General features: G+C 40.7%; 1 protein-coding gene across 2 annotated transcripts in view; it reads left to right on the forward strand.

The window, feature by feature from the left end:
* Positions 1 to 27112, forward strand: part of UGGT2 (UDP-glucose glycoprotein glucosyltransferase 2) — an 82476-nt gene that overhangs the window by 2872 nt on the left and 52492 nt on the right. Inside the window, exons 2-10 of one of the 2 annotated variants that reach the window (XM_035114476.2) lie at positions 1045 to 1127; positions 4221 to 4351; positions 6003 to 6115; positions 8677 to 8851; positions 10460 to 10559; positions 11024 to 11096; positions 14132 to 14232; positions 18673 to 18772; positions 20995 to 21055. In XM_035114476.2, coding sequence (XP_034970367.2) covers positions 1045 to 1127; positions 4221 to 4351; positions 6003 to 6115; positions 8677 to 8851; positions 10460 to 10559; positions 11024 to 11096; positions 14132 to 14232; positions 18673 to 18772; positions 20995 to 21055 — 937 coding nt within the window. The remainder of the gene's footprint in view (positions 1 to 1044; positions 1128 to 4220; positions 4352 to 6002; positions 6116 to 8676; positions 8852 to 10459; positions 10560 to 11023; positions 11097 to 14131; positions 14233 to 18672; positions 18773 to 20994; positions 21056 to 27112) is intronic. The other variant, XM_035114477.2, reaches the window with a different exon arrangement.

Consider the following 27112-nt stretch of genomic DNA (forward strand, 5'->3'; position numbering starts at 1 on the left):
TGCAGCTTTTACCTCAGTTTCCTGTCTGTAAAGTGAGAATTACATCCTGCAAGCCTAATTTGAGCAAGTGTTATATAACTGAATGAAAACATCTCTGCCTTAGTTGTTCAGTCTACATTGTTTTTAAATCTATCTTTAATTGTTTTTGGACTTAAGAAAAACCTGTCTTTGCTGTTTTTATTATACGGTATCTTTGTAAATTTCCTTAAGGGGCATGTAGAAGGGGATTCATTAATCAATTAATTAATAGGTTGACAGCTTAATACAAAATATACTTCTAGGGATCCAGTGCTCTGGCTATGTAGATTATGTTTTGTTGGTTGGTGACACGGGTTAGTATTCTGCAGAACGTTTGCTATGTAGTGTTGTTCTACTGATCTCAAAGGACTTCTACAATTTTGGAGTGAGAAGTAAATTATGTCTTTAAATCATTTAGGCTTTTTCAATCACTTAGGGAGAATTGGCATAGCAACATCTTCTGGGATGTGTGAGGTTAGGATCCAGCACATCCCTAGCTGTGCTGGGAGGTTCCCCGTGGATCTGGGCTACACCTGCTCAGCTTCTTCATCCTTAGCTCTTCTGGAGATACACTGACATATCACCCCATCTGTCTTAGCTGGATCCCATCTTACTGAGTTGAGCTCAGTGGATCTTAAACTGGTGTAAGCCTTGAAAAATGAGTTTTCTAGAGGCATGGTGGGGTCAGTACTGGAGAGGGAGACTAAAGCTTGATCCTAAGCCCATTCAGCTCAGTTACGTGACCTGGCTGGGATAACTTAAACCAGCAAAAAGAGTGGTGTAATTCAAACACAATTTTAAAGACTTGTTCCCCCTCCCAGGTTTAGGCGGGCTTTGCTAGCAGAAACCCCGTTCCTGAATGGAGTTTGGTTCCGGTGTAATTTTTGCACCAGCTTAACTGGTGCCGGGCCTGCTATATGCCAGCTACTTGTGTATAGGATCGCCCACTTAGGCTTCTTCTCAAAATGTTTGTTTGTGTCTTATGAGCTATACTAATAGATGAATTATTACACACATTTTTAACAGTGAATTCATTGCAGAAGAAGGCAATGAGCAATTCTGGCAGTTTTTGGAAACGGTGAAAGAATTAAAATTATACAGGAAAGGAGGTAAGTTGAGTTTGTTGTGTGTATCTAGACTGGCACACCTTTCTGGAACTTGTACTGTGTAATTATGTTAATAGTGTGCATGCTTTCAACCAAGAGTGGTTAACCTGGGACTCTCCAGTTGTTGTTGGTTTACAACTCTCCCACCATCCTTGACTATTACTGGTGCTGGCTGGAGCTGATGGGAAGTTTTGGGTTTTTAAAAAATGTTGTCTGTATGTTGTGTTTTAGAAATTTTTAATTCTTTTTTATGCAAACCACTAAGAGATTTGATTATATTAAGCAATAAAATATGTTATACATAAATAGTCCAACAACATCTGGAGGGTCGCTTTAAATGCACAGTGTATTCTGCAACCTGTCCTTAGTAGTGCTTCACTTTCTGGTTTCTTCACATTAAAAGAAGAACCTTGAGACAGTCCAAGACATGTTGATGCCTGAAGCAGAAAATCAGAATGATATTCTCCCTTCCCAAAATCCACTCCATAAAGTAGGCCGTCTTGCCCTGGCTGGTGGATAGCATGGACAGGTCCTTTTCAGTGGTGGGTCTGTACATCTGAAACTTATTTCCTCAGCAAATATGTGGGGCGTCCTGTTCTAAGAAGAATAAAAATTCAAAATATTTTTATTTCAGTCTCTCTTATTCATCATGATATTAGAATTGCTGTTGCTCAATTTTTAGGGGTGTTAATGTGGTTTAATCTGTTTATTTTGGCTATTACGTTTTCATGGATTCTGTAGGTGATTATGCCTTACAAAGTGGAATGTAAATGTAGTAAATAAATAAATAAATAAATAAATAAATAAGCAAGCAATGGCTTCTTAAAATATTTGCCCAAACCTTTTTCATGGCCCCCTCATCCTTTTTTATATTCTGCATTATCTTCTTAGTTATCAAAGATCTTTTAAAAAGATTTCTACCCGCCCTGTGGAACGCCTTCCCATCAGAGGTCAGAGAGATAAACAACTACCTGACATTTAGAAAATACATAAAGGCAGCCCTGTTTAGGGAAGTTTTTAATCTGTGATATTTTAATGTATTTTAATGTGTGTTGGAAGCCGCCCAGAGTGGCGGGGGGGGGGGACCCGGCCAGATGGGCGGGGTATAAATATATTATTATTATTATTATTATTATTATTATTATTATTATTATTATTATTTCTGATCTAAGCATCCCAACATTTGTTGGTGGGGAGGGGAAGCAGCATGAAGGAGGGTCTTGATTTTGGCTTTATGATGAGCCTTGCAACTTGGCAATTCCATAACGTCATATCCAGGTTCATCCTCTTTTCTGTTCACCACATGAAGTTACTGATAAATGTGTAGGTACAGCATTTTTGTATCTATAATAACCCAGAGCTCTTTTCTGCAGCACATCAAAGGAGGCGACTGGAAGGTTTTGTTTCTGTTTGTAACAAACCATAGTTCCCCATTACCTTCAAACTTGGAGAAAACTGATTTGCTTAAACTTGCTAGTGAGAACAAACAAGAATCAAACAATAGTTTCAGATTCTTATTTACTAATTAGCTAAAACAATGTTCTCCAAGTTTAGATGTAGCAGTGAATCAAACATTGCATGCTAATTTTAATTGTGTCCAGTCCTTTGGGCACATCACATTTTGTTTGTTTTGGGAATTTATATCCCTCCTTTAAATGCTCATGGTGGCTTCCATGAAATATATATTAAAAAATACATTTCCACAGAAGGGGGCGTCTACACCTTCTGATGCTTTGCTTTGGACAGGTTTGTGCATAACTCTAAACTATGGTTAGTGCACATCAAGGTTTATAAACCAGCAGCACACCATGGCTTACAGGTGAGGTTTGTTCATGTTTAATAAACCATGGTTAAGCTGCTCCTATGGCTTCAAATGATCTAATAAGCTACGGTTCATGATATGGTCCTAGAGTTGCATACTGTTCTCATTAGGTCATTGTTCCTCCTTAGTCACTCCCCACCTCCTGGGACTGGAGAGTTTTTCATTGTTCCAAGCTCTAAGAGGAAGGAACAAGGTGCCACAGCTGGTCCTCTTGTCCCCATACTTACGCGTTATGGTGAACTAAAATATTTCCACCCAACCCCAATCAAACTGCCACACAACCAGAATGCTCAGTGCAGGAAAGAGTTGAAGCTGGCAACCATTAAATACAGCATGGTTGTTACAGAATTGTTGTCTTTATAATCTTTAGTCCTTGAGGACTTGCCCAGGTGTTCGGTTAGGATGGCAGCCCTAATTGCTGTTTGTTAAAAGAAAATTATATATGCATAACCACTCAGTGGAATAGCAACCTGTTTTCTGTCTTTTGTTTATCTGTACTAGTACTACTTTATTTTTTCCTTTTCCACAGCACTGTCTGTCTTGTCTTCCTCCATTTTCCTCTTCGCTTATTCAACAACACAGCACCTTTTGCTTGTTAGTTCATTAGGGTTGCCAGACTCAATAGAGGACAGGACTTCTGTGCCTTTAATTGCCCTGCTCTCTTTTGATTCTGGAAACCTTAAAGAGAAACCAGCAGACCCTTTGCTTGGAAATTAAACAAAGGGTCTACTGGTTTCTCTTTAAGGTTTCCAGACTCAAAAGAGAGCAGGGCAATTAAAGGCACAGAAGTCCTGTCCTCTATTGAGCCTGTTCATAGGATTTCAGGCATTTACCTTAACTTGGGCCATTTTATTTGGTAAAATGATTAGTGATTAATACACAGTAATGCTCTCTGATGTACGATTCAACTTCTGTACCACTCTTTTCAGATCGGCAAGAGAAACCAGTTCACAAGTCGATATACCTGCCCTTTGATAGACACTTAATAGCATGTTTTATGTTTAATTTGTAAGCTTCCAACTAGAGAAATTGTACTTTGTATTAATAAACATTTTAGAATTGGACAGGAGTGCCTGGCGTGCTATGGTCCATGGGGTCACGAAGAGTCGGACACGACTAAACGACTAAACAACAAAGAATTGGCCAATCATCTGAAATCTTCCAACTTTCTATATTCCAGATATTTTTATTTGCCAACACATAATTGTAATTTGGTGATATTTGGAACTAGATGTTAACATCTCACTTGTATTTCTTTTCCTTTTTTAATACAGTCTCGGAGCATTCCTATTACAACTTAATCCTGAAGAAAGCCGGACAGTTCCTTTCAAATGTGCAGATTAATCTTTTGAAATTTTCTCTTTCCTTACGAGCACATTCCCCAACCATTCAGATGTTTCAGCAGGTGTGTAAAATTGGCTGGTACAAGCTAGGAATCTGGATATGGCTTTGGTTCACATGCTAAAGAGGGGCTTTCAAAAATGGCTCCTTATTGTGACTGTTGTCATACTGCAAGCCGTTCTCTTGCAGAAGCTTGCAGCAATGGCTAAGAGCGCTTTCTTCATGCTGCTGCAACCCTCCCAAAATGTTTTGTGGTAGTGTGATGGTCTGCTTGCTAACCTGCTGTAGAACTATAGTGCTGCGTGGAAGGGAAAAAAGACCAGAGGGATGGATTTACAGGAGCAGTGGTGGTGGTGGTCTTCAAAGCAGCTCTTAGTCTCTAGTTGTGCTGTTGATATTGGTAGGACTGGTCTGGAGAAAATCACTATTTGCTTTACATCCATATGACCACTTCAGGTGATATCCATCTGCAATATATTGTTCAGTGTGAACTCAGAAGCAAGCCTCAAATCGGTCCCACGCCATAGAGATACTGGCCTGGCTTGCATGTAGTGCTGAGCGAAACCATGGCTCCCAAAGAGGAAATAATGACTGCTTTGCTCCTCCTTGTCTTTATGATGTTGTGCTGTGCTGTGCTGACCTAAGTCTCTTGCAAGACAAACTGCAAGCTGCAAACAAGGACCTAGGAGTTTGTGGTGTGGGTGTGAAAGCTAAACCACAAGCATGGATTTGGATGTCATGCTAAGCCAAAGCACAGCTTAGTACATTGGCAAAACAACTTTGGAGAAGAAAAGCTGCCATGATCTCCTCTCTGGGAGCCTGCCCATTTGCACTAAGCCATGGTTTGGCTTACTGTTATGTGTGTAAGACAACAATGAGTGATCCAGGAAGACTCTATATTATAATAAACACATGATCTCCCAGTTCATTTCTTCATTTCTGCCCACTAATGGGGTGTGTGCAGAGTTCAGCCCCCTAGATTACAGGTTGTCCACATGTGAACTAACAAATTCCCTGTAATGTCTAAATGTGGGGAAACACTCTCCCCACCCCAACTATAGTTAGTTAAAACAAAATATGGTCAAACAACTCACCTGGCTCAACAGAAAATGCTGCAAACTTGCTCTTACTGATGTGAAAAAGAAAGCTGTACATCCTATTGATGTTGACACGAAAGCTGAGTCTGATCTTAAAGTGGGTATTTCTGAGGGCATTTTTAGAACTAGGAGAATAGACATGGTAACTATGAATTCACCTATCAGCTATTTTATAAAATCAGCTTAGACTTTATAAACTAATTTAATAAAGGGTATCCCTGTCATGTGAAGTAGGCACATGTTTCTGCAAAAGTTTGTATAAAAACTGTCCAAAGATTATGTATTTTGACCTCAACTGGAGTTTGGGAATGTGAGAAAAGATGATAGCTTCCCTGTTTACTTCTGTTATTTCAAAAAAAGTGTGTTCTGTTATCTTAATAAAAAAAGAAAATTGATTTCTAAGACATCCAAATAACTGTTAATGGTGGGCATTCTGAGATAGGATATATTGGTGTTACTTGTAGGGCTCAGATCTTTCCATTATTTTCTCCTCACATGCTTGGTACTTAGACGCACAATGTGATAGCAGCTGATGAGCTGTTTTAATCAAAGGAAGGTGCATTTTAGGATGAAATGCAATTACACCAGCTGTGTTGAGTGTAATTGTTGAAATATTAGATTGCAGCTGATGAGCCGCCACCGAAAGGTTGCAGTGCATTTGTGGTTATCCATGGGAAGAGCACCTGTAAGACTAATGAAATTTGGAAGCTTCTGAAGAAAGCTGCTACAAGGTAAATATAATGAGCTATTTTGAACGAACAGTTCTTAAAGCTTTTGTTCCATGGTATCACATTTTTATTTGTTTTGGCAGCACACGTTTACCTTTGTTCTTAGCATATAAACCTGGATATTGGGACTCAATGATACATGTTGGTCAAAGATGCCACTTTGAGTTGCAGCTCTTGCTTCATCTCAGATGCCTGGGAAGAGTGACTGCCTGCAATCCTTTCAATTTCAGGCAGTGCTTGTCAGTTCAGCTCCATCTCTTGGTCTGCTGTCACCTCCATCCTATCAGGTGGCCTCCCCTGACACTCCAAGAGTTCTGATTCTGCAAGAGAGTGTTGAGTTTTGCCCATGGAACTGTGTGGGATTGCCACATAACAGCTATTATTTTCTTTTTTAAAGATTGGTGGAGCTTTTAAAACCATGAGAGAAGTAATATGTTTGTGTGGGATACTACACATTGCACCTTCTGATTTAGAAATATTAGCCAGGCTCTCTAGTGCCTGCTCTCTGCCACTAATGAAATTTGGCAAATTTCAAACTAGCTGACTAACTTTTCTCTGATCCAAGTGGTCACGTGTGTGGTTCTGACACAGATTATATGGATACAGGATTATACCTGTGGGATTACCACACACATTACCACACACATTGAGACAGAATGTGGCTGAAATGACATTAACAAATGTGTTATGTATGGGAAAACCAGGCTAGTTTGAAACCAGCCTCATATAACCAACATGCATAAGTCAAATTAATGCACTTCACCTTATCTTGGGAGGAGATCTTTCTGAGAAGCTCAGTGTTTAAAGAGGTTTGAGCTGGCTGCTCCAGCTCAGCCGCATGGTTCTCACCAGCCACTGCTGAGTTCCTATACAGTAATTTAGGAACTTTCACCACTTTGTAAGCTAACTTTTACTGCCTGTGCAACTTCTGACTCATGTCTGGGAAAGCACATGAACCTAACCTTTGAAGAGTTTGTAAGTAAACCAATTTTTAACTTATAAACGTGTGGTCCATTCCTATGCTGGAATGGAAATTTTGGAACTCACTTTTAAAGGTCTAACAGCCTATATTTCCATGCTTTGCTTTGCTGCATATTTTGTGACATTAAATCTCTGCTGGGGTTCTCTCACCAAAGAGTACTTGACCCAAATTTGGATCTTGGCATCCAGAAATTATCCTTTCTATATATTTTTCCACCAATAATATCCAGCTAAGTCCTACACAGAGTAGACCATTTCAGTCAATGCACCTAACTTAGCCATGTCCATTAATTTCTGTGACTATCCTCTGAATAAAACTAACATTGAATGCAATCCATAGATATACATGATCATTTGCGCATGCGCGCGCACACACAAAATGCCCTTGATATGCACTGGCTTCTGGCTCTACTTGCTTGCAACATTTGAAGGCTACTTTGGCTGCAGGGATTGGGTGCATTATTTCAGCCCTTCTGATCCTTCCCCAGATCTGAAGACAATGGTGTTTGATCCCATTGTCTGCCAGCCTACATATAGCTGATGAGAACTGATACAGACTTCAAAGCATATGCATGCCTAGATTTCTTTGGCTGAGCTTCAGCACGTTCTAAGGAACATTGCCTCTAGTGTCCCTTAAACTTTAGTTTGGTAGGATAGAAGCACTGTGCATGCTATGAAAATGAACCTTGTGGCTTCTTCCCCCCACCTTGCTCTGCTCCCTGTGGATATCCTGCTAGCAGAATTAGCCCATAAATTGTGAGATTAACAAACTGCACATAGTTTAAATTGGCACAGGATTGCAAAGTCATTAAATTCTCATAGTCAACAAATTCTTGTTGTTTACAAGGCACATACATTATGGATAGGCTTGTAGCTTACATAGGAGTAAGTTCCACCAGAATGGCATGAAGCTACATGTATGTTTTGACTTCTGGTCATGGTGAGAGTATTGCTACTTTTTCATGAAACAAAGCATAAATTCAACTAGAGCTTGAACAACCCATGTCATCTTTAGTGATTGCATTGCCTTTGGTCTAATAGCTACCATGAACGGTACTAAATAAAAAGTCTGCATGTACTGGATAATTAAAATAGCATTCAGTGCTTTGTGCTTGCAGTTGTGTAGCTTTTTTTATCTGTGTCTTGATAAAATGGCTGATGCTGAGTTGCATCTTCAGCTGGAAACTAACTTACCTTGCTCTGCAACCAGTTTTAGCCACTGTGATGTCCTTATCTTAGTCTGAAATCCCATATCAGGCACCCCCAAACTCTTACCTCCAGCTGTTTTGGGACTACAGTTCCCATCATCCCTGACCACTGGTCCTGTTAGCTAGGGATGATGGGAGTTGTAGTCCCAAAATAGCTGGAGGGCTGGGTTTGGGGATTCCTGTCGTATATGGTACTTCCTTATCTGAGAGGAAGCACTGTTGGACAAAGTGGGTTTTACTTCTGAGTAAAGATGTGTATGTGTTAGATACTTTTGTCAATTGTTCAGTAACCAGGCAGTGAGGTCTCTCCCGTTCTGATACACTCAAATTAAGTTATTCCTTTTGAGCTGACAAGTTATTTGTTCTTAATCCAAGGCCCAAGCCATATCTGTTCAAAGGAGATCATAAATTCCCTACGCTTAATGAGACCGGCCCAGTAGTGATCCTTTATGCTGAAATGGGTACAAAAGACTTTGCTACATTTCACAAAGTTTTGTCTGAACAAGCACAAAAAGAGGAAATTGTTTACGTTCTTCGACATTTTGTCCAGGTAAGTGTGTGCAGAAGGGATATAGTTAACTGCAATTGAATTAAAGTTTGTTTAAACCTTTCCAAATGTCCATGAAGCCCCACTTTGTTGTCAGTTTCAAAGCCTTTCAGCCACAGTTTGCCACAAAAGGGGAACACTGGGGCTTTTGGTCTTGTGGGTTTCCTATAGGCTTCAAATACTGTATAACACAGTACTTCAAAATTAACAGGAGAATGACTGGCTTCAGATGAGCCTACAGTCAGCCACTGGAGAACTGATATATCTTGTAAGGAAAGTAACAGGTGGCATTTTATTGAAAGTGATTATTTTTCCTTCACCCCTACTTTGTTTTTAGGTTCCCATTGTGGGTTGCCAGATGCAAATGAGGACAGGGTTCCTATGCCTTTCATATTACAAATATTACATCTGCTACAACTCCCACTTCTGCACAGCTATTAACTGTCTTCTTTTGCATCTGTTCGCCCTGTTAGTGAAGCACTTCCGCCCTACTTTCCTCTAGAATGTTCTTTATGTCAGAATTCTTCCCCTGTACAAGCACAGTCTGTAAACCACATGCATATACCGCATCAAGCATCCTCCAAGTTAATATTGCATTAATTGGATCTTGACATTCAGACAGAAGGTTAGGAGGCCTAATTTTGGTGTGAAGTCATTGTGGTGTTTTTTAATTGAAGTCAACTAGGCTGGTGATGAAAATGCTGTGGAGCAGTCCCAAAGAAAGTGTAAATGGATTAGTGTAGTGTCCAAAGTTAAAAAGAAATCTGACCTTAACTAATAATAATAATAATATAATTTTTTATTAATAAATAATTTCCCCCAGCCACTCTGGGTGGCTCCCAACAGAATACTAAAAACATGATAAAACATCAAACATTAGAAACTTCCCTAAACAGGGTTGCCTTCAGATATCTTCTAGAAGTCAGATAGTTGTTTGTTTCTTTGACATCTGATGGTAGGGCATTCCACAGGATGGGCGTCACTACTGAGAAGGCTCTCTGCCAATAGAAGGGATTCTTTCATAATGTAGGCCTCTCTTAGTTTTAGAAACAGAATGATTAGAATCCATAGTTCTTGTCTAATGCCTGCTACAACTCAAAGTACAATGCTATACAGTCATACCTCGGTTTGAGTATGCTTCGGATTGAGTACTTTCAGTTTAAGTACTCCGTGGACCTGGAAGTGTTTACTTCCGATTTCCACAGCACGCGCATGCACAGAAGCGACCTGCATGGTTTGCGCATGCACAGAAGCGATCCGTGCAGTTTGTGAATGCGCAGAAGTGTGCTATCAGCGCTTCACGCATGCACGCTATTGCCGCTCAGATTAAGTACTTTTTGGGGTGTGAAGTACTTAACCCGAGGTACCACTGTACTTTGAAGTAAGTCCCTCTGAATTGTATGGGGATTGCTCTCAGGGAAGAGGGTGTAGGATTGCAGCCTTAACAGGCAATTACAGGCAAGTAAAATCCTGATCTTGTATATGTTTACCCAGGAGTTCAACAGATTTAAATGTGATTTACTCTGAAATAAATCTAAGTTTAGAACTCATTTAGAAATGGCAGTACTTAACATTCCTCCCTTCTGTTCTTTTCAAAATGATGTACTCAAGCAGAAACCTAGCTCCGAGAAGATGTATTTGTCTGGATATGGTGTGGAACTTGCAGTAAAGAGTACAGAATACAAAGCGGTGGATGACTCTCAGACCAAAGGTACATTTTTCTCCAGTGTGTGGTATTAACTAGAGACATTATCATCACAAAATATTTGGCAGTGTCTAGAATTTTGAAGGCAGTAATCTTCTTCATTGCCCCATTGAAGTTAATGGAAAATGTCTTATTGGGTCAGTAATTCATCCAGTATTTGTTTTCCTGACACACACTGTTGGTTGTGATTGCATTTTGTGGGATATGGCAAAAGTTGCCACAGGCGTTGAGAATCAATACAGAAATGTACATCTGTAATTTTTTTGTAGATGGAATGGAAAACTCCTATTTTCTAACTGTATGCCAAACCTGATCTTCCTCCCTTTGTCATCTATTTGAGGACCTGTCTAATTTCTTTCTTCTTCTCATTTTAGGCAGTGAGTCAGTTTCTTTGATAGAAAAACTAGTAATTGTAATCAGTTCTAGAAAGCAAATATATTGTAATATTTTTGTTCATGTGTCTTGTTTAGCTACAAATAATGTAACAGCAGAAGGAGGCAATGAGGAAAGTGAAGTCCAGGGCTTTCTCTTTGACACGTTAAAGTGAGTTTATGTTAATTATAATTCCATACTGGCATGCTTGCTTTTATAAACTTGTGCTTTTAGTGCTTGAATAAGATCCGTTGCAAAAATCATCTTTTGAAATTTTACCTGTTTTATGAAGTTAATTTAAACTGGTAGTTACAAATGTCTTGAAATGTTGAAATGTTACTTTTGACCATATTGCAATTGTTTTAAGATCAGGTTTCTGTTGAAGAATGGATGCACATAGACATTTTCCTGCTGTGCAAATAAATATATTTTATCTTTTTAAAAAGGCATGCTTGGTTACTTATATAAGCACATCTCTTTTATTTTCAGTTAGGATGAAACACCTTTTGTGCTGGTTAATGCTTTATATATCATAAAATATCCCATAGAGAGGAAAGTAACAAACATAAGGAAGAACAAAATTGCACCTTTGCTCAACATGTCCCCATTTCATACAATAGCATATTTTTGAGTGAAACCAAAAGGTTCCACACTTCATCACATCATGTAGACCATTACATCCTAAAAATACTTTGGACCTTGAACCAGGCATTCCGGAAGCAGGACCTGCACACATAACAGCAACAACAATGCTATTTCCATTCCGTTCCATTTCATTTTTATTAGCAATTGTATCATTTATATGCCACCCATCTGACTAGGTTGCCCCAGCTACTCTGGGTGGCTTACGTTTTGCATTAACATAAGGAATCAGCTCCTTATATGATAACAGCTTCCATTTTTGCTAAATGTTGGACATGATACCTAATATGGGGAAATGGATAGTTAAGATGCAGGGTCCAGTGGCCATGGCTCTATCAACATCCTTTATTAAGAACTAAGGAAAATCAACAAAAATAGATATGTTTATAGAAAATTAAAGGTAAAGGGACCCCTGACTGTTAGGTCCAGTTGCGGACGACTCTGGGGTTGTGGCGCTCATCTCACTTTACTGGCCGAGGGAGCCAGCGTACAGCTTTCGGGTCATGTGGCCAGCATGACTAAGCCGCTTCTGGCGAACCAGAGCAGCGTATGGAAACGCCGGGCACCTTCCCGCCGGAGCGGTACCTATTTATCTACTTGCACTTTGACGTGCTTTCAAACTGCTGGGTTGGCAGGAGCAGGGACCGAACAACGGGAGCTCACCCTGTCACAGGGATTTGAACCGCCGACCTTCTGATCGGCAAGCCCTAGGCTCAGTGGTTTAGACCACAGCACCAGCCTATTAATTCCAAGCTCATATTTATCCTTTATGAAGATAAACTGTAATGAAAATAAACCACTAACTAAAAATTTCTTCATATTTTATTACGCAACTATCACTGACGTTTGTTAACTGCCCTAGGAGATTTTTTGGATGTAGAGTGGATTAAAAATACTTTAAATAAATACAAAAATAGAACACATCAAATATAGATGTTGAAATAAATTTCCTCAATGAGTAATAAACGGCTGAGTCACATATTAGAGAAAGCCTGCTTAAACAAAAAAAAGGATTTCAGCAAATGTCTAAAGACCATTCCTGCTGGTGTTTGCCTAATATCTTACTTACTTTGCCAAACCTTTATTAGCTGTTACAAATATAGGCCACCATAAAACATCTATGTATAAAATTTTAAAATATATACAAATAAATAGCCATGTAAAAATATGTAATAATGAGGATTTTCATTGCAGTTTCTTCCCGCTAAATAGTGCCATTTACACTCTGAGATATACTATTGATAAAAACTCAGCAACCCTTGCAGTTACTTGCGGGTTAATATTAAACAGATAGAATCTGATATTTCCATTGTGCCATGATGTTAGACTACCTCCCAAAAAGGGGATAGCATGCATTTGCGTAGCTGGTTGTACAATGGGCAGTAGAAAAGAATATGTTCTACTGTGTCCGGCATGTTCCAAAAACGTCCACAAGGTCTATTGTTTCTGGGGATGTTTGAATATCTGCCCTTGACAAAAGCAGAGAGAAAAACCTTGGACTGCGTTGGACTGGAATTATTAGTTTTGAAATATATGTGACCCTGTTATCTGTTGTATTTTAACCATAAAACCTAGGGGAGCAAATTTGATTTACAGCTGACTCAATGTTTTGTATTTCAGTGTTCCTTAATCTGATTTGAATATTACGATAAATAATTGTATAACTATATAATTATAATTATATAACTTGAATTATGTAAGAGTTCTGCCTAATATCTATAGAAAGGGAGATCTATAGACATGGGAGATCATTCCAAAATTTCCTTTGTACCAGGCTTCGGAGGGTGAGCTAAATTGGGTGAAGGGATCAGCCAAGCTCTCCCAGCTAAATCAGCCTCCTGCCATTGGTGCAGCACTCTTGCACCCACCAGACAGGCAGGTGTTAGTGCCTCTGGAATGCCTGCCACCAGTAGCCAGCACAACACTCTGAAACAGGGTGTTCCAGGAGTGGGGAGGGGCTGAGCTGGCCCATATCTGTCAGATCCTGAGCTGGTTTCACTGTCATTGTGTGACACCATTAAGCCTATGAATACTATGCCAGCTCCAGCCTGGCACAGCAACCTTTCTGCCCTCCACCTTCCACCTTGGCAACCATGTGTGGCAGGGCTGCAAGTGTGCTGGTGGCTTTGCTGCCATACATCTGGAATTTCCAGGGTGGTATTTTCGAGAATTGGTTAAAATGTCCTGGAAAACCTAGGCACATGGCAGCTCATATCGGACTTTCCCCCAAAATAGCTAAAGACGGCATTTACGGTATTTGGAGTTTTTGTCAAAAAAAAGCTCAACAACTTTGGCCTATATGGACGGCATTTATTTGAAGTTGGCTCTTATGGGTGCTATCCATGATTAATGGTAATCAGGGATTGAAACTTTGCTTTGAACCCCCTCTCTTCAAGCTTTGGTTGTGCGGGACAGTAGCATTAACAAGGTCCTCCCTACTGGGTTAGGAGAAACATTAAAACTACAATTTTCAAGCGTTTCTCATTGGTCTTTACACCAACTGAATTCTAAGCTCCTGCAAGTGTTGTGTAGTGTTGACTTGGTTTATGTTTCATAAAATCCAGGCAGAACTATCCTGACCTTAGAGACAATCTTCAAGAGCTGAGGAAATACCTGATTGAAAGTAGTGATGATACAGAGCCTTTGAAGGTTTGGGAATTGTCAGGTAATAACCTTTATACTAGGGGTGTGTGTGTGTGTGTGTGTGTGAGAGAGAGAGAGAGAGAGAGAGAGAGAGGAACAATGAATGGCAGTGTATTTGCACCAGCTTTCCTGACATCTATGTAATGTTTGCAAACCTTATACAGTACCGGTATGTGCAAAGGTTTTTTGGGGTTTTTTGGGGGGGCTCTTCTGAGAGAGAAATCCTAGAGGCGTACATTGGGAAATAACTGCTATGCACACATAACCTTTATCATCTGGGCTAAAAAAAATAAAATAAAATGTGAATCCCTTGCTCACACAGCCTCCAGATTAGCCATTGTATTCAGAATCGGGATATCCATTATGCTTCTTTTGCTATGTTGCTTAAGGAGTATCTACAAGAACTACATTTTCATGGAATACATTTTCAGAGAGCTGCGTTGATCTCTCAATGATGATGGTAATTTGCTAGTGTTATGAAAGTATCATGCTGAAAACCATTCTAGATGTTATGCCTAGTTCTAAGTGGTGCAGTAGAACAGGAAACGTGGGGGAATTAATCTCTAAGGTATTTTTTTAAAAAACAATGACGTCCTCTGCTGGAGCACCAGATACAACCCCCACCCACCCCTGCCTGTGTTCTCATGGCTCTGGCAAGCGAATGAGATGATAACGAGGCTTTCAATTTTCACTGTTGTTTGTAACATATCACCATAGAGGAAATTGGACAATGTGGGCAATAGACAGAAGCTGGCTGCTTTTGTTTCCTTTCTTTGCGGTTCTTGCTTTGTGCCAGCAGTTTAAATGGTAACACCTTTTTTGTAAAATGGTGAGCATGGCTGATCAAAAGCTAAAGGTAGCATTTTATTGGCCTTTTAACAAAAGCTCAGTGTGTTTTAACAAGCTGAACCTATGCCTTTAGAAACAAACGGCTGAATTTAGTAGCACTTACTCCCATAAGATTGTAGTCCTGCCAGCCTCATGGCTGATCAGGCAAGTGATTCCAGGTTAAGCGGCCCACCACCTTCTGCCAGCCCAGTATTCTAGGACCGGCATCAGATCCCAATAAGTTGGGTATTATGCTATGTCTACTAATCTTTGAGGTGTACATGTGTCATAGTAGATCAAGACAGCTGCCTGAATTTTTTAACTCAGTGGAGTGTGGCTATGGAATGCTGTCAATATGAGCTTCTGTACTTCAGAATTTATGTTCCAGCATCAATGTGCAATGGGTTTTTCAGGCTCCCTTCATATAACCGACTTTGGTGGGGCTGGAGAACAAGACACGCAGCGGCTACTTTCAGCAGCCACTGCACATTTTGGTCCTCTGATTGGATCTTTGTAGCTTTTCTTAAGTTTTCAGAAATAAATCAATATATTAATATATGGTCAGGCTCAAAACATTTGTCCTGGCCTTATTGACAGGGTGAAACACCAAGAACCATCTATTGTTCTCTTCTGTGAATCTATTTTTAATTAAACAGTTTTAAATTTTATTGGTAAACTGCTGCATCAGATGAACAAAGTGCACATAAACCTCTTCAGAGAGGAGGAGGGAAGGGAAAGATGTTAAATCTTTCTATCCTGATCACCTACAGGAGGATCTTGTGTGGATGAAATCTTTGTGGTACAATTTATCTTTACTGTTTCTATTAATGCAGCACAGGAGTAGGCCATGAAGTGTTATCATTGCAAAATAAAAGCCATAATACTACTTTAAAAGCTATTTCATCATATCTATGATATGTTGAGGGTGAGGGAAATTGACCATGAAGCTTGTGGAAGATTAGGCTTTTTTTCATAATACTGTAAAAGTAGCACAATAAGATGCTTTCCCCCCCCCCCTTTTCAGTGTTATTGGTAACAGTTTCTTGTATGCTTTTATGTTACATATAGGATATCCTTTTTGGAAATAAACAACTTAATGAGAATTAGTTGTAACTAAATTAAGTTCCCCTGCTTTCCCTGGGTCTTATAGCATTATGCATGTCTATTCAGAAGTACGTCCTATTTAGTGCAGATTACACCCAAGTAAGTGGGTATAGGATTGTAGCTCTATTAAAGGCCAACATTGGCTGCATTGCAGAGGATAATAATAATAATAATAATAATAATAATAATAATAATAATATAATGAATCATGAGTAGCACTGGTTTCCCAGTGCTACTCATGATTCATTAGTTGAATTAGATTTGTTTGTTATAAGCCACTAGGAGTTCAAATAGAATAGATGGAATATAAATTTAATGAAACCTTTTGAAACTGGGCAATATAGCTATTACTGTGTTTCCTCTATAGTTCCTGTTTTCCAGTGTTCCAAATTCTGTGCTAAAATAAGCTGAATTCTGTAACCTGTATAAATAATGCAAGTTGAGCACTTTTTTTTTTGCTGCTTTTGAATAATCAATACTATTTTGCCTAATTTATTCTGATTTTTAGTAATCATGGAGAGTGGCAAGAAATTATATTGGAGTCTGAAACATCTCCCCCAACTGTTGGAAATTTGGTCTAGTGCCTATGTTGCGTTTCAGCAACAGCTGGCCGAACAGTTTCAAGGCTATCATGAAACTTGTTCTGGAAAGTTTAAATTTTCAGAAAGCTTGAATTCTAGGGGTTTTCTGCACTCTGATCAAATCAAATCAAAACATACAAGCAGTCCTTACAGATGCATGCATGCAGATGAGGTTTGAACAATCAGAAATGCGAGTAGAAGTAAAAGCAGTTCAGTGGTAAAATCTATGTATTCTGTATTCTGTATTATGTATGCAACTGCAACATCAAGAATGTTATTGGCCCCAAAATGGAACAAAGAAGAAGTCCCGATGAAATTGTTTATTGGATATGTTTATTGGAAATTGACAGGATTATGGTAATAACTTGCAGTTTCATAAGAGTAATTAATTAAAGTAGTTGAGTAAAAACAAAGTTAATTCAGTATACACAGGAAATGATAAATATAAATTTAAGGAACCACAGAAAGAGGAAGAAGGAAGTCGAATTTTGAAACGTTAAAATGACTGTAAAACTATTGGAATGTATATAACTGAAAATTACAAATAATTCAGACATTCCTACAAACCATTTGGAGAACTGGAAACAAGACATGTGCCACGTCTGAGTTAGGGCAGTGCAGGCAATTGCCCCACACAGGGTGCTGAGCCATGGATGCACAAAATCAATAATATCCATAATTGAGAAGATCCATTTTGGGGTGCCACGTTTTGGGCTCGCTCAGGACGCCATGTTACCAAAGATTGCCGAAGTAAGCACCTGACGTGTGCGTACAGCACACTCTGTAGTTTGCCAGTTCAAATATCGTGGCAAACTGTGGTTAGGTTGGAAAACCAAGTGCTAACCATTGCTGCTCTGAAGTAAATTGGGGGTCAGTACTAAACAGGAGTCGGAAAGGGAAGCAGCCTATGAAAGTGAGAAGGAATGTGCAAACCTGTAGTTCATTCATAAGCTGGATAATTTTCTGACTAGAGCCTTTGAAACATCAGCAGACAAAACAAGCTTAACCTGCTGCCACATCTTACACCCAAGCAAATTATTTGATTACAGCTGCATCTGTAGTATACTTTAGGCTGTTTACTATCTCTGGTCATGGTGACAATTATAACTTGTATTACGGCTGTGTACTATCATAGTAGCCTCTGAGTGCATTTGTGGAAAGTGTGTATGGAAATAGGACTGCTGGTTGTTAAATTGGCTTTAGGGCAGTGGAAGTAACTTACCATTTCAGATGATAAGATGTGCCAAAGAGTACAGTGGTGCCTCCTCGACTTACGAATTTAATCCGTTCCGAAGGCACCTTCGTAGGTCGGAAAATTCGTAAGTTGAAAAACGCCATTGGAAACACAATTTCCCATAGGAATGCATTGGAAACAGAAAAATTCATAAGTCGAAGCAACCCTATCTAAAAATTCGTAAGTCAAAAAATCCCTATCTAAAACCGCCGTGGTTTCCTTTTGGATGTCGAGACATTCGTAAGCACGTGGCCATTAGCCCCATCGTAAGTTGAAAAATTCGGTTGTCGAGTCGTTCGTAAGTCGAGATACACTGTAGTTGAAATGGTACAGTTTTTAATGATATGTTACGATGGATTAATGTATTTTTTATATATTTACCTTGTTGCTTACCTTGTTGCTTTTATTAACTGTGTGTGCAAATGACCTGATTGGCTAATGATGAATATAATTCTATTTATAGTTGTTACTTATATGCCTATGTCTAGTCAACATATATATGCTCCAGGCATGTGACCATAGTCAAGGAATTGGGAGTTGACCCTAGGATTTCTTCTTCCCTTCTCTTCCTAAATTCTACCTGCCAACATAACTGTAGCTGAGAGTTAGATAAGCATTGACCTTCAAGTTAATTAAAGCGAGACAGGTTTTGCTATTAACAAATGTTTAAAATCCATACCTAAGGTTCTTCAGTGAATGCTTTGCTTTCTTGTAGACATTAGTTTGCAAGCAGCCTCTCGAATTCTCTCTGTCCCCGCTTATAATGCATTAAAAGTCATGAAGGACATTGCACAGAACTTCCCAGTCAAGGCCAGGTAAGGATAATGCTATTTCCAAAGACAGTGGTACCTCGGTTTACGAACAGTCCGGTTTAAGAATGATTTGGTTTACATACTCTGCAAAACCGGAAATAGTGTCTTGGTTTGAAAACTTCACCCGGTCTAAGAATGGAATCCGAATGGTGGAAGGGCACCGGCAGAAGGAGGCCTCATTAGGGAAAGCGTGTTTCAGTTTAAGAACGGTTTTGGTTTAAGAACGGACTTTTGGAACAGATTATGTATTTTCCTGCATATGACTACTTTTTAACCCAGGAAAATTTCTCAAAAGTTGGGGGTCGTCTTATACGCCGGGTCGTCTTATACACAGCCGCAGAAGCGATTTCTGGTGCTGCGGACATTTTGGAAATGGGCAGCGCAGCGTCGAAATCGCTTCTGCGCATGTCCAGACGCAATTTTCGGCTTCCGGACATGCGCAGAAGCGATTTCTGGCACTGCAGACATTTTGAATATGGGCAGCGCGGGCATGTCTGGCCCACGGACGATCGTAGGAAGAGGGGTAGTCTTATACGGCGAGTATATCCCAAACTCTATATTTTAACTGGAAAAGTTGGGGGTCGTCTTATACGCCGGAAAATACGGTAAGTTCATAAACCGAGGTACCACTATATATTAATGAATGTCTGGATTTTGAGAGTTTCTTTTGAAACTTTATTTACATTTTTATCCCACCCTTCCTCCAAAGTCATTAGGGCAGCGTATGTGACTTTCCCTTATTTTATTCATTTGCCAACCCTAGGAGGTAGAAAGTGACTGGTCTGAGTTGAGCTTTTTGACGAAGTGGAATTTGAGCCTGGTTTCTCCAGTCCAAGTTCTGCACTGTTGTCCACTACAATATGCTAGAGTAGCCTTCCAATAAACTCCACAAAAGTCACTAGCCTGACTGCTCTCATATATCTATGTAAGTTGTCTGTGTCAATAAAGAAAATCAGGAGCTACCCCACATCTTGCCTTGAAGCTGATTCTTATCATGTGGCCGGGAAAGTGGTTTTTAACAAGCCTAAACAACAGTTGATAGAATTCAACAGATGGAAATCCAAATGCTAAGTCTTAAATGGCCCATTGAGTGCAAGTTGTCAAATTAAGAAACATAGCCATGATCATTCATGCCACAATAATAAGCAGCTCTTTGTCATCTTTCTATACCAAGAGATTACTCATAAGAGCAGTGAAGCTAGCTTTCCAGTGTTTATACAACTGGTATCATGTCGAGATTTCCTTCATTAGCAGACATTGTCATGATTGTAAGTGAACTTTTTATAGCGTTTTTCGTGGATAAAAAGCTTTACAGTTCTTATCTCATTTACCCTTACAACAATCCTGTGGGTCTCCCTCTGCAACAAAAAGCCAAATTTCTTTCCCTACTGTTCTATCAAACAATACACTATTGTTACAGTCTGCGATGCCTTTAATCCCCAATACAATCCTGTACGTATTTGACATTGCAAGGCACAGCTGGCTGTAGTTTTTGAACTATTGTGACAACCCTTAGACAGAATAAGGCAGAGATGAGAGTGCATGGTTGATGTTAGACATGAGCAGTAATTTCTGTCATCTGGCAGAAACTTGAATAACTTTTCTTTGTTCCTGTTTGAATACATCTTGCATAAAATTTGTATTTGAGCATATAACAACCATTGAAAATGATGCTTAAGTTAAGTACCACGGTCTATCAAAAGTCTTTTCTAAAAATCCTTAATAGTTACCATATTTTACATGAGAAGAAAAGTTTACAGGTCTTGCTAGATAGCAAGAAGTTGAGAGTGGACATCTGGTTTGAACATGCCCTCACCTGCCACAGGGGAGAAAGCCTAGTTTAAGAAACTATAGCTCAAGCTAATTGTAGTTTCCAGTTCAGAAGTTACTACCAGGGCAGTCTCGAGCAGGTCGGGCGCCCTTGCGCTGAGGCGCGGAGATCGCTCCGGCGTGCCCCCCTGCAGCGCGCAGCATGGCTTCCGCGTGGCTTTGCAGTGCCCCGCCTGCCGGCCCCGCGCCCTGGCGCCCCACGCCACCGGAACTATACCTAGAGCCGGCCCTGGTTACTACAAATTGGTTAGTTTAAACCAGTTGTTTCATTGTGCTTGGGTGTTAGAGGGGATATCATTGCATGCAAAACTTTGCCTATGGAGTACTTTATTCCCTCAGAATAGTTGGTGGAAATGCCGAAACACAGAACAGTTCATGATCTCTGACTTTTTCAGATCCCTGACCAAAGTGTTAGTGAACCTGCAAATGCGGAAAGAAATAAAGGAAAATCAACAGGTTTGTTACTGTTCTTTTTATTATACAAAATGATGCAGTTGATTATACTGCGTCGAGAGATGCAAATATTATACAGTGCTGGGAGATAAACGTATTATGATGTAACTTAAAAATGTAAGCAGCAGAATTTCAAAATGTAGACTTGCTCATCAGCTGCAGTCCTTAGCTGCTCATGACACCTTCTGCTCAAATATTGCATGGCATGGCCTGATTTACTGAGCAGCCCTTCCAGCTACAGTGAACAATGAAACTTAGACCATTAATGTTACCTTCAGGGCTTGAGCTTTAACTTTGAACTAAGGTGCTTTAATTGACCACTGGAGTTGAACATAAATCAGTTCAGTACCCAAATGTCTGCACGCAGGATAATTTGCTCTGTCGATAATGTATTTTAATATATTGCAGAATTATATTTGAGCTTTCGCCCTTAATGCATGGGTCATTTGAGATCTGTGTTCTTCAGTGTATGTTTTAAAATATAAGCCTCCTTCCTCAGCTTCACCCCTATCTTAATAGATCAAGTCAGTAATCTTCAGCTACTGTTGCATTCCAAACAGCTCCATGTTTGTGAAAATTGCTTTGTTCAGGATTCATTTTCTTATATGTATAGTGGATCAGACACTCATTGACACCTCGTTCTGCTCTTCCCTGATTTATATAAAATATGCTCCATTTGCTACTCACAGAGTTGTAAAGAATTTTATTTATTTATTAAATTCCTTGACCACCCTTTATTTGAGGAACTTGTGGATGTCAAGGGTGCAGTACCAGTGATGCAGGCAGAGTTAGGTTATGGACCAACCCAAGGTCTCGCACACACCTTTTCTCTGTGCATAACATGTAGACAACTTCAGGCTCTCAAAATTATCTACGTGTTTTTGGAGGGTCCCTTATCCATTTTGATAAACTTGTCAGAAAGACCCACCCTTTTTATCCAACGCCACCTATCTGCTGCTAGGTCTGCATTTTCTTCCTTCCTACCTCCTCGTGGAAACCATTCCATATCTTGCAAAAAAAATAATCTATGTGTTCTTAAAACAGTAAACATCCTCCTCATGTTGGATTCCATCAGCCACAGCCAATATGGCCAATGGTCAGGGTTGATGGGAACGCCAGTCGTCCAACAACAGCTGGGAGGGCCCCAGGTTCCCCACCCATGTGCTAAATTATGGTTTCGTGCTGCAAGATTGTGCAGGTGTGAGCCTTAGGCTTGCATGCCGTATCCTGATAATAATGTAAAAGCCCAGCTGGGTGTTAGGGACTGGACTGAGGGGGGCAAGACTGAGGAAGAATGGTAGAGAACACCTCTCCCTCCTGAACTCCCCAGAGAAAAGGAAGGTTGTACTGAATTACAGCAGTGGTTGGCGGAAGGTCACAGGTCAGAGACAGGGGAACAGAAGAGTTGGGAGGTGTTGGGAAAAGAGAAAGGGGGAGACAGAGACCGAGCAGCCAGCTGACACGTTATCACTGGAGAGCATTTTTTACTCCCCCTTCTCCCAGAACCTGGCGTGCGCTGAAAGTGGAAGAGCAAAGGACTCAAGTGACAATTAGCCCCTGGCACCCACTGTCAGGGGACTACCAAGGAATGCCCTTGGGTCGGGGGGAGGAGGAGAAGAGTCAGGACGGGAACAGTCTGAAAGGTGACAGGCAGGAAATGACAGGAGAGGGGGAGAGAGCCAGGAGGAGTTAGGGCTCTCTGGCGTTGCAGCAGACCCCCAGCACTGCACCAGGAGCTCAGGGACAGATGGGGAGCCCTCAGCCCAGGAAAGGAGAGGGTTAAAAAGGAGGGATCAGAGACGTCCCACGAGGCTTCCTCGGTTCTTATGTTGTAGGAGGAGCCGGAAGAAGCTACTCCCCGAATCTGACTTGGAGGATTCAGACGCATGATTGTAACTGCGCTGCTTGTACATATGTAAAATAAAGAACTGTAAATATTTCTCTGAGTGAGCAGAGGTGATCATTGTGAAGGGGAGCTACCATTCTGACACCCACCGTCAGGAGAAGTGCTGTTGCTAGGAAGGGAGGGAGGAGGAGCTCAGTTGGAGCAACTCTGAAGCCTGACACTGAGTAAGGCGAAAGGCCCAGAGCTCCAGAATTCTGTTCTCACGGTGGCCAAGCAGATGCATATGGGAAATGCAGCAATGGGACCTGAGTTCAGCATCACTCTTCCCACTTTGTGGTATACAGAGATATTCTGCATCTGATCGAGGAGGCAGGGCATAGCATAGCTATCACGTTTGGTAACCTTAACATCCATGAATTTGTCTAATCTTCTTTTAAAGCTGCCCAGGCTTAGCAGCTCTCCCTGCATCTTGGGCGAGTAAAGATGTACCCAACATTAGAAAATTTCAGCCTGGGGTTACTGGGAACCCATAGATTTACAGATTTGAATGAATTTTGCTAAACTCTGACTGAAAGTTTGCCATCCCCATCTGCAAAGGGAAGAAGGGACAATACAAGCCCAATATACCTGCTTACTTCTTTTCTGCATTTAGCTTTTACGTTTGAATGCTCTCAAGGAGGCTTTGACACCTTATAGGCGAACAGATTTATCATGGTGAAAAAATTCATGAGCTAGAACCCACTTCATTGATTCATTATGCCCCAATAAATCTGCTAACCTAGAAACTCTTTGTGTTTGCTGGAAGAAACTAACATGACTACTGCTCGATATTCTGCTGGCAACAATTTTTCTTTTTTGGATTTGGGATTTCTGATCACTCCATTGAGACTGCTTCAGAATGGGTTGTGCTAAGATGTTTCTCTTCTACACTGCTGGCATTACTGGTTTTCAGAATAGTCTTTCAAAAATACCAAAACTAGGCAAAATCCCCTTATAGAAGGGGAATATTTGATCCAGACTTCAGTTCTAAGCTTGGTTATAAGAAGTAAGTCCCATTGAATTCAGTGGGGCTTATTATTTTCTGAGTAAAGATGCTTAGTACCAGGCTATAAATTTCATTTTGTAGATGCTTCAAAGCAGTACTGAACTTCATGCCCATGAAAATCACTATTAAATAGCACAGTGTTTTTCATGCTTTCCTGACACTTTTACGTGGTTGATCTAAAACAAATACTTCTCTTAAAGCCCTGGAGCTATTTTTTTTATTCGTGCCATTTGGTCTTTTTAATAGTGAATTCCTATTTAAGTTTTCCTCTTTCCTCTTCTTTTTCTCTCTCTCTCTCTCTTTGCCTTACTGCAGATTACTCATTTTTATTAGACTGCAGCAGCTGCACAAACGCAGTGTAAAATGGTATCAAGTACTGGTAGTTAAATAGCTCTTAAAATAGACCTGAATACATTTTGATGCCAGTTGCTCTCTTTTGGAAAATCCTGTTACCTAACAGAAGAACCTTTGAGTCTTTCTATCTCAAGTGTCACATCCAAAGCAATGTTTGAATAGACAGGAGTCTAATATACTTGCAGAAACTGCACTACACAATTGCTAATGGGCTATTGGTGTGTGTGTGTGTGTGTGTGTGTGTGTGTGTGTGTGTGTGAGTTGGTTCTCTGTATTTTAAACTTACTACCTCAGGGAATTCAAACATAATTTTGAAGAGAAGTAATACAGTAAAAGAAAATTTCATGAATCAGACAACGTTTTGGCGAAACCATGACCCCTGCAGGTCAGGGCGCCGAGAACTCATTTTTTTGGCCCTGCGAGTCAGGCTGCAAGGGCTTTTTGTGGAGCGCCGTGAAACGTGGGGTTTTCACTGCCAAATGTTGCAGGGGGCCTTTTGCTAGTGTTTGACGGCACTTCTGAGTGTATCGGATGACATCAGGTTTTTGGCGAAACCGTGACCTCGTGGGTTAGTTCTTTGAATATAGATAATGAAATTTTGGGTTAATCTGTGTAAATTCAACCTGGCTGCACACATAAGGTTATTATCTCTAAGGACCGCATGAAAAAATGCTTTGGGTGTGCATGAATGCATTGGTGAGAAAGCAATCTCTTTGTCTTTTTTGTCTGTCTATAAATCTGGCAGCTATTCAGACATCAGTAGTAGAGCAGAATAAATTGTCATGCACATTTTTGAGCTACAGGATATTCGTCTAGCAGCAGGAGAGGCATGATTTCAAGCTGTGCAGAACTGAAAGATTCTCCTCTAAGATAATGTAAGTTGAATAGAAAATGCAATATGGGAAAGAGGCTAAAGCCTATTAAGGACTGAAAAGTATATGGTGATTAGATGCAGTCAGAATAGCTTTCAAGGGTAAGTAGCTGTGTTACGGAAGGATGTAGTTGTTGAAGCCTAAATAACACTTCAAGTTACAGACTCACCTACAGACTTGCCTTCCTTTTGTTTTTGCTCAGGATAGCTGTCTAAAAACAAACTTTGTACGGTCCATGTTATAAGTGTACAGCCATTATACCAGGTCCAGTGAAAAAATGTTTCCATTAGACCAGCCCTGTTTGTATGTATATAGAGACAGAGAGTGAGATTGTCCCTGATCTTAGTCGCCTTTGGCGCACATTGTAGGGTAGGCTATTTGGTAACTCCCATTTTACAGATTGCGAAAGGACCAAGAGAGGGGAGTGTTTGCACAGCCATCATTGTGCATACAAAACAGAGCAGGAATGAAGAATTTTTAAATCAAATTCAACACTGGCAATATATTATCTAAACACATTTATATGGAACCAATTAAAACAGTAATATATTAAGTCAATATTATTCAATAAAATTTCAAAAGGAAAACAGAAAAAAACAATCAAAGACATCAAGATTAACACTCAAATAAGCCCATCTAGACTTGGAGAAACTAGATCAGCTCAGGGCAATTGCTGAGGCCCTTGCAGTCTAAGAGCCAAGTCAATTAAAGTTAGAACTGTGCAGTATATTTGTGAGGTGCACCCCAGTCTGAGGTGCCCCCCCCCCGGATGTTGGACTCCAACTCCCATCAGTCCCAGCCAGCATGGGCAATGGTCAGGGATGATAGGAGCTAAATTCTGACAACATCTGGAGGGCACAATGGCTACCCCTGCTGTAGAAGACAATCTTTTTCATAATCAAATGGTGCATAGTATCCTATTTCTTCTATTTAAAAGTTGCATTAACTGAGACTGCTTACATTTACACATGTAAATGTTCTTTATTGCGGGAAAATAGGGAAATGGCATCTAGCTCTGGTGTGGGCACGGCCTGGCAGTATGTTGAATCCACTGCTGGGTGGCGCTGTGGTCTAAGCCATTGAGTCTCTTGGGTTTGCTGATCAGAAGGTTGGCAGTTTGAATCCATGTGACGGGGTGAGCTCCCGTTGCTCTGTCCCAGCTCCTGCCAACCTAACAGTTTGAAAGTACACCAGTGCTAGTAGACAAATAGGTACCGGCACGGCAGGAAGGTAAACGGCGTTTCCATGCGCTCTGGTTTCTGTCACAGTGTTCTGTTGCGCCAGAAGCAGTTTAGTCATGCTGGCCACATAACCCAGAAAGCTGTCTGTGGACAAACGCCAGCTCCCTCGGCCGGAAAGCCAGATGCGTGCCCCACCCCATAGTCGCCTTTGACTAGACTTAACCGTCCAGCAGTCCTTTACCTTTTTTTTTTACTGCTGGTGTTGGGGATAATCAAACAGAGCCATTCAAACACCAGGGCTATGCCAGCTTGGAACTGCTATCTTGGCTGGTTACTGGGAGATCACCATCTCATCCCAGCACCCTCCGAGTGCTCAACATGACCAGATATTTGTGTTGTACTATGACAGAAATTGGAGACTGAATGCATTGCAGGGGGTTGGAATAGATGATCCCTAAGGTCCCACCGGGATGCAGGTGGCGCTGTGGGTTAAACCACAGAGCCTAGGGCTTGCTGATCAGAAGGTCGGCGGTTCGAATCCCCGCGACGGGGTGAGCTCCCGTTGCTCGGTCCCAGCTCCTGCCAACCTAGCAGTTCGAAAGCACGTCAAAGTGCAAGTAGATAAGTGGGTACCACTCCAAGCGGGAAGGTAAACGGCATTTCCGTGTGCTGCTCTGGTTCACCAGAAGCGGCTTTGTCATGCTGGCCACATGACCTGGAAGCTGTACGCCGGCTCCCTTGGCCAATAACGCGAGATGAGCG

This window comes from Zootoca vivipara, chromosome 4 (genome assembly GCF_963506605.1).
Source record: "Zootoca vivipara chromosome 4, rZooViv1.1, whole genome shotgun sequence".
NCBI classification, from domain to species: Eukaryota; Metazoa; Chordata; class Lepidosauria; order Squamata; family Lacertidae; genus Zootoca; species Zootoca vivipara.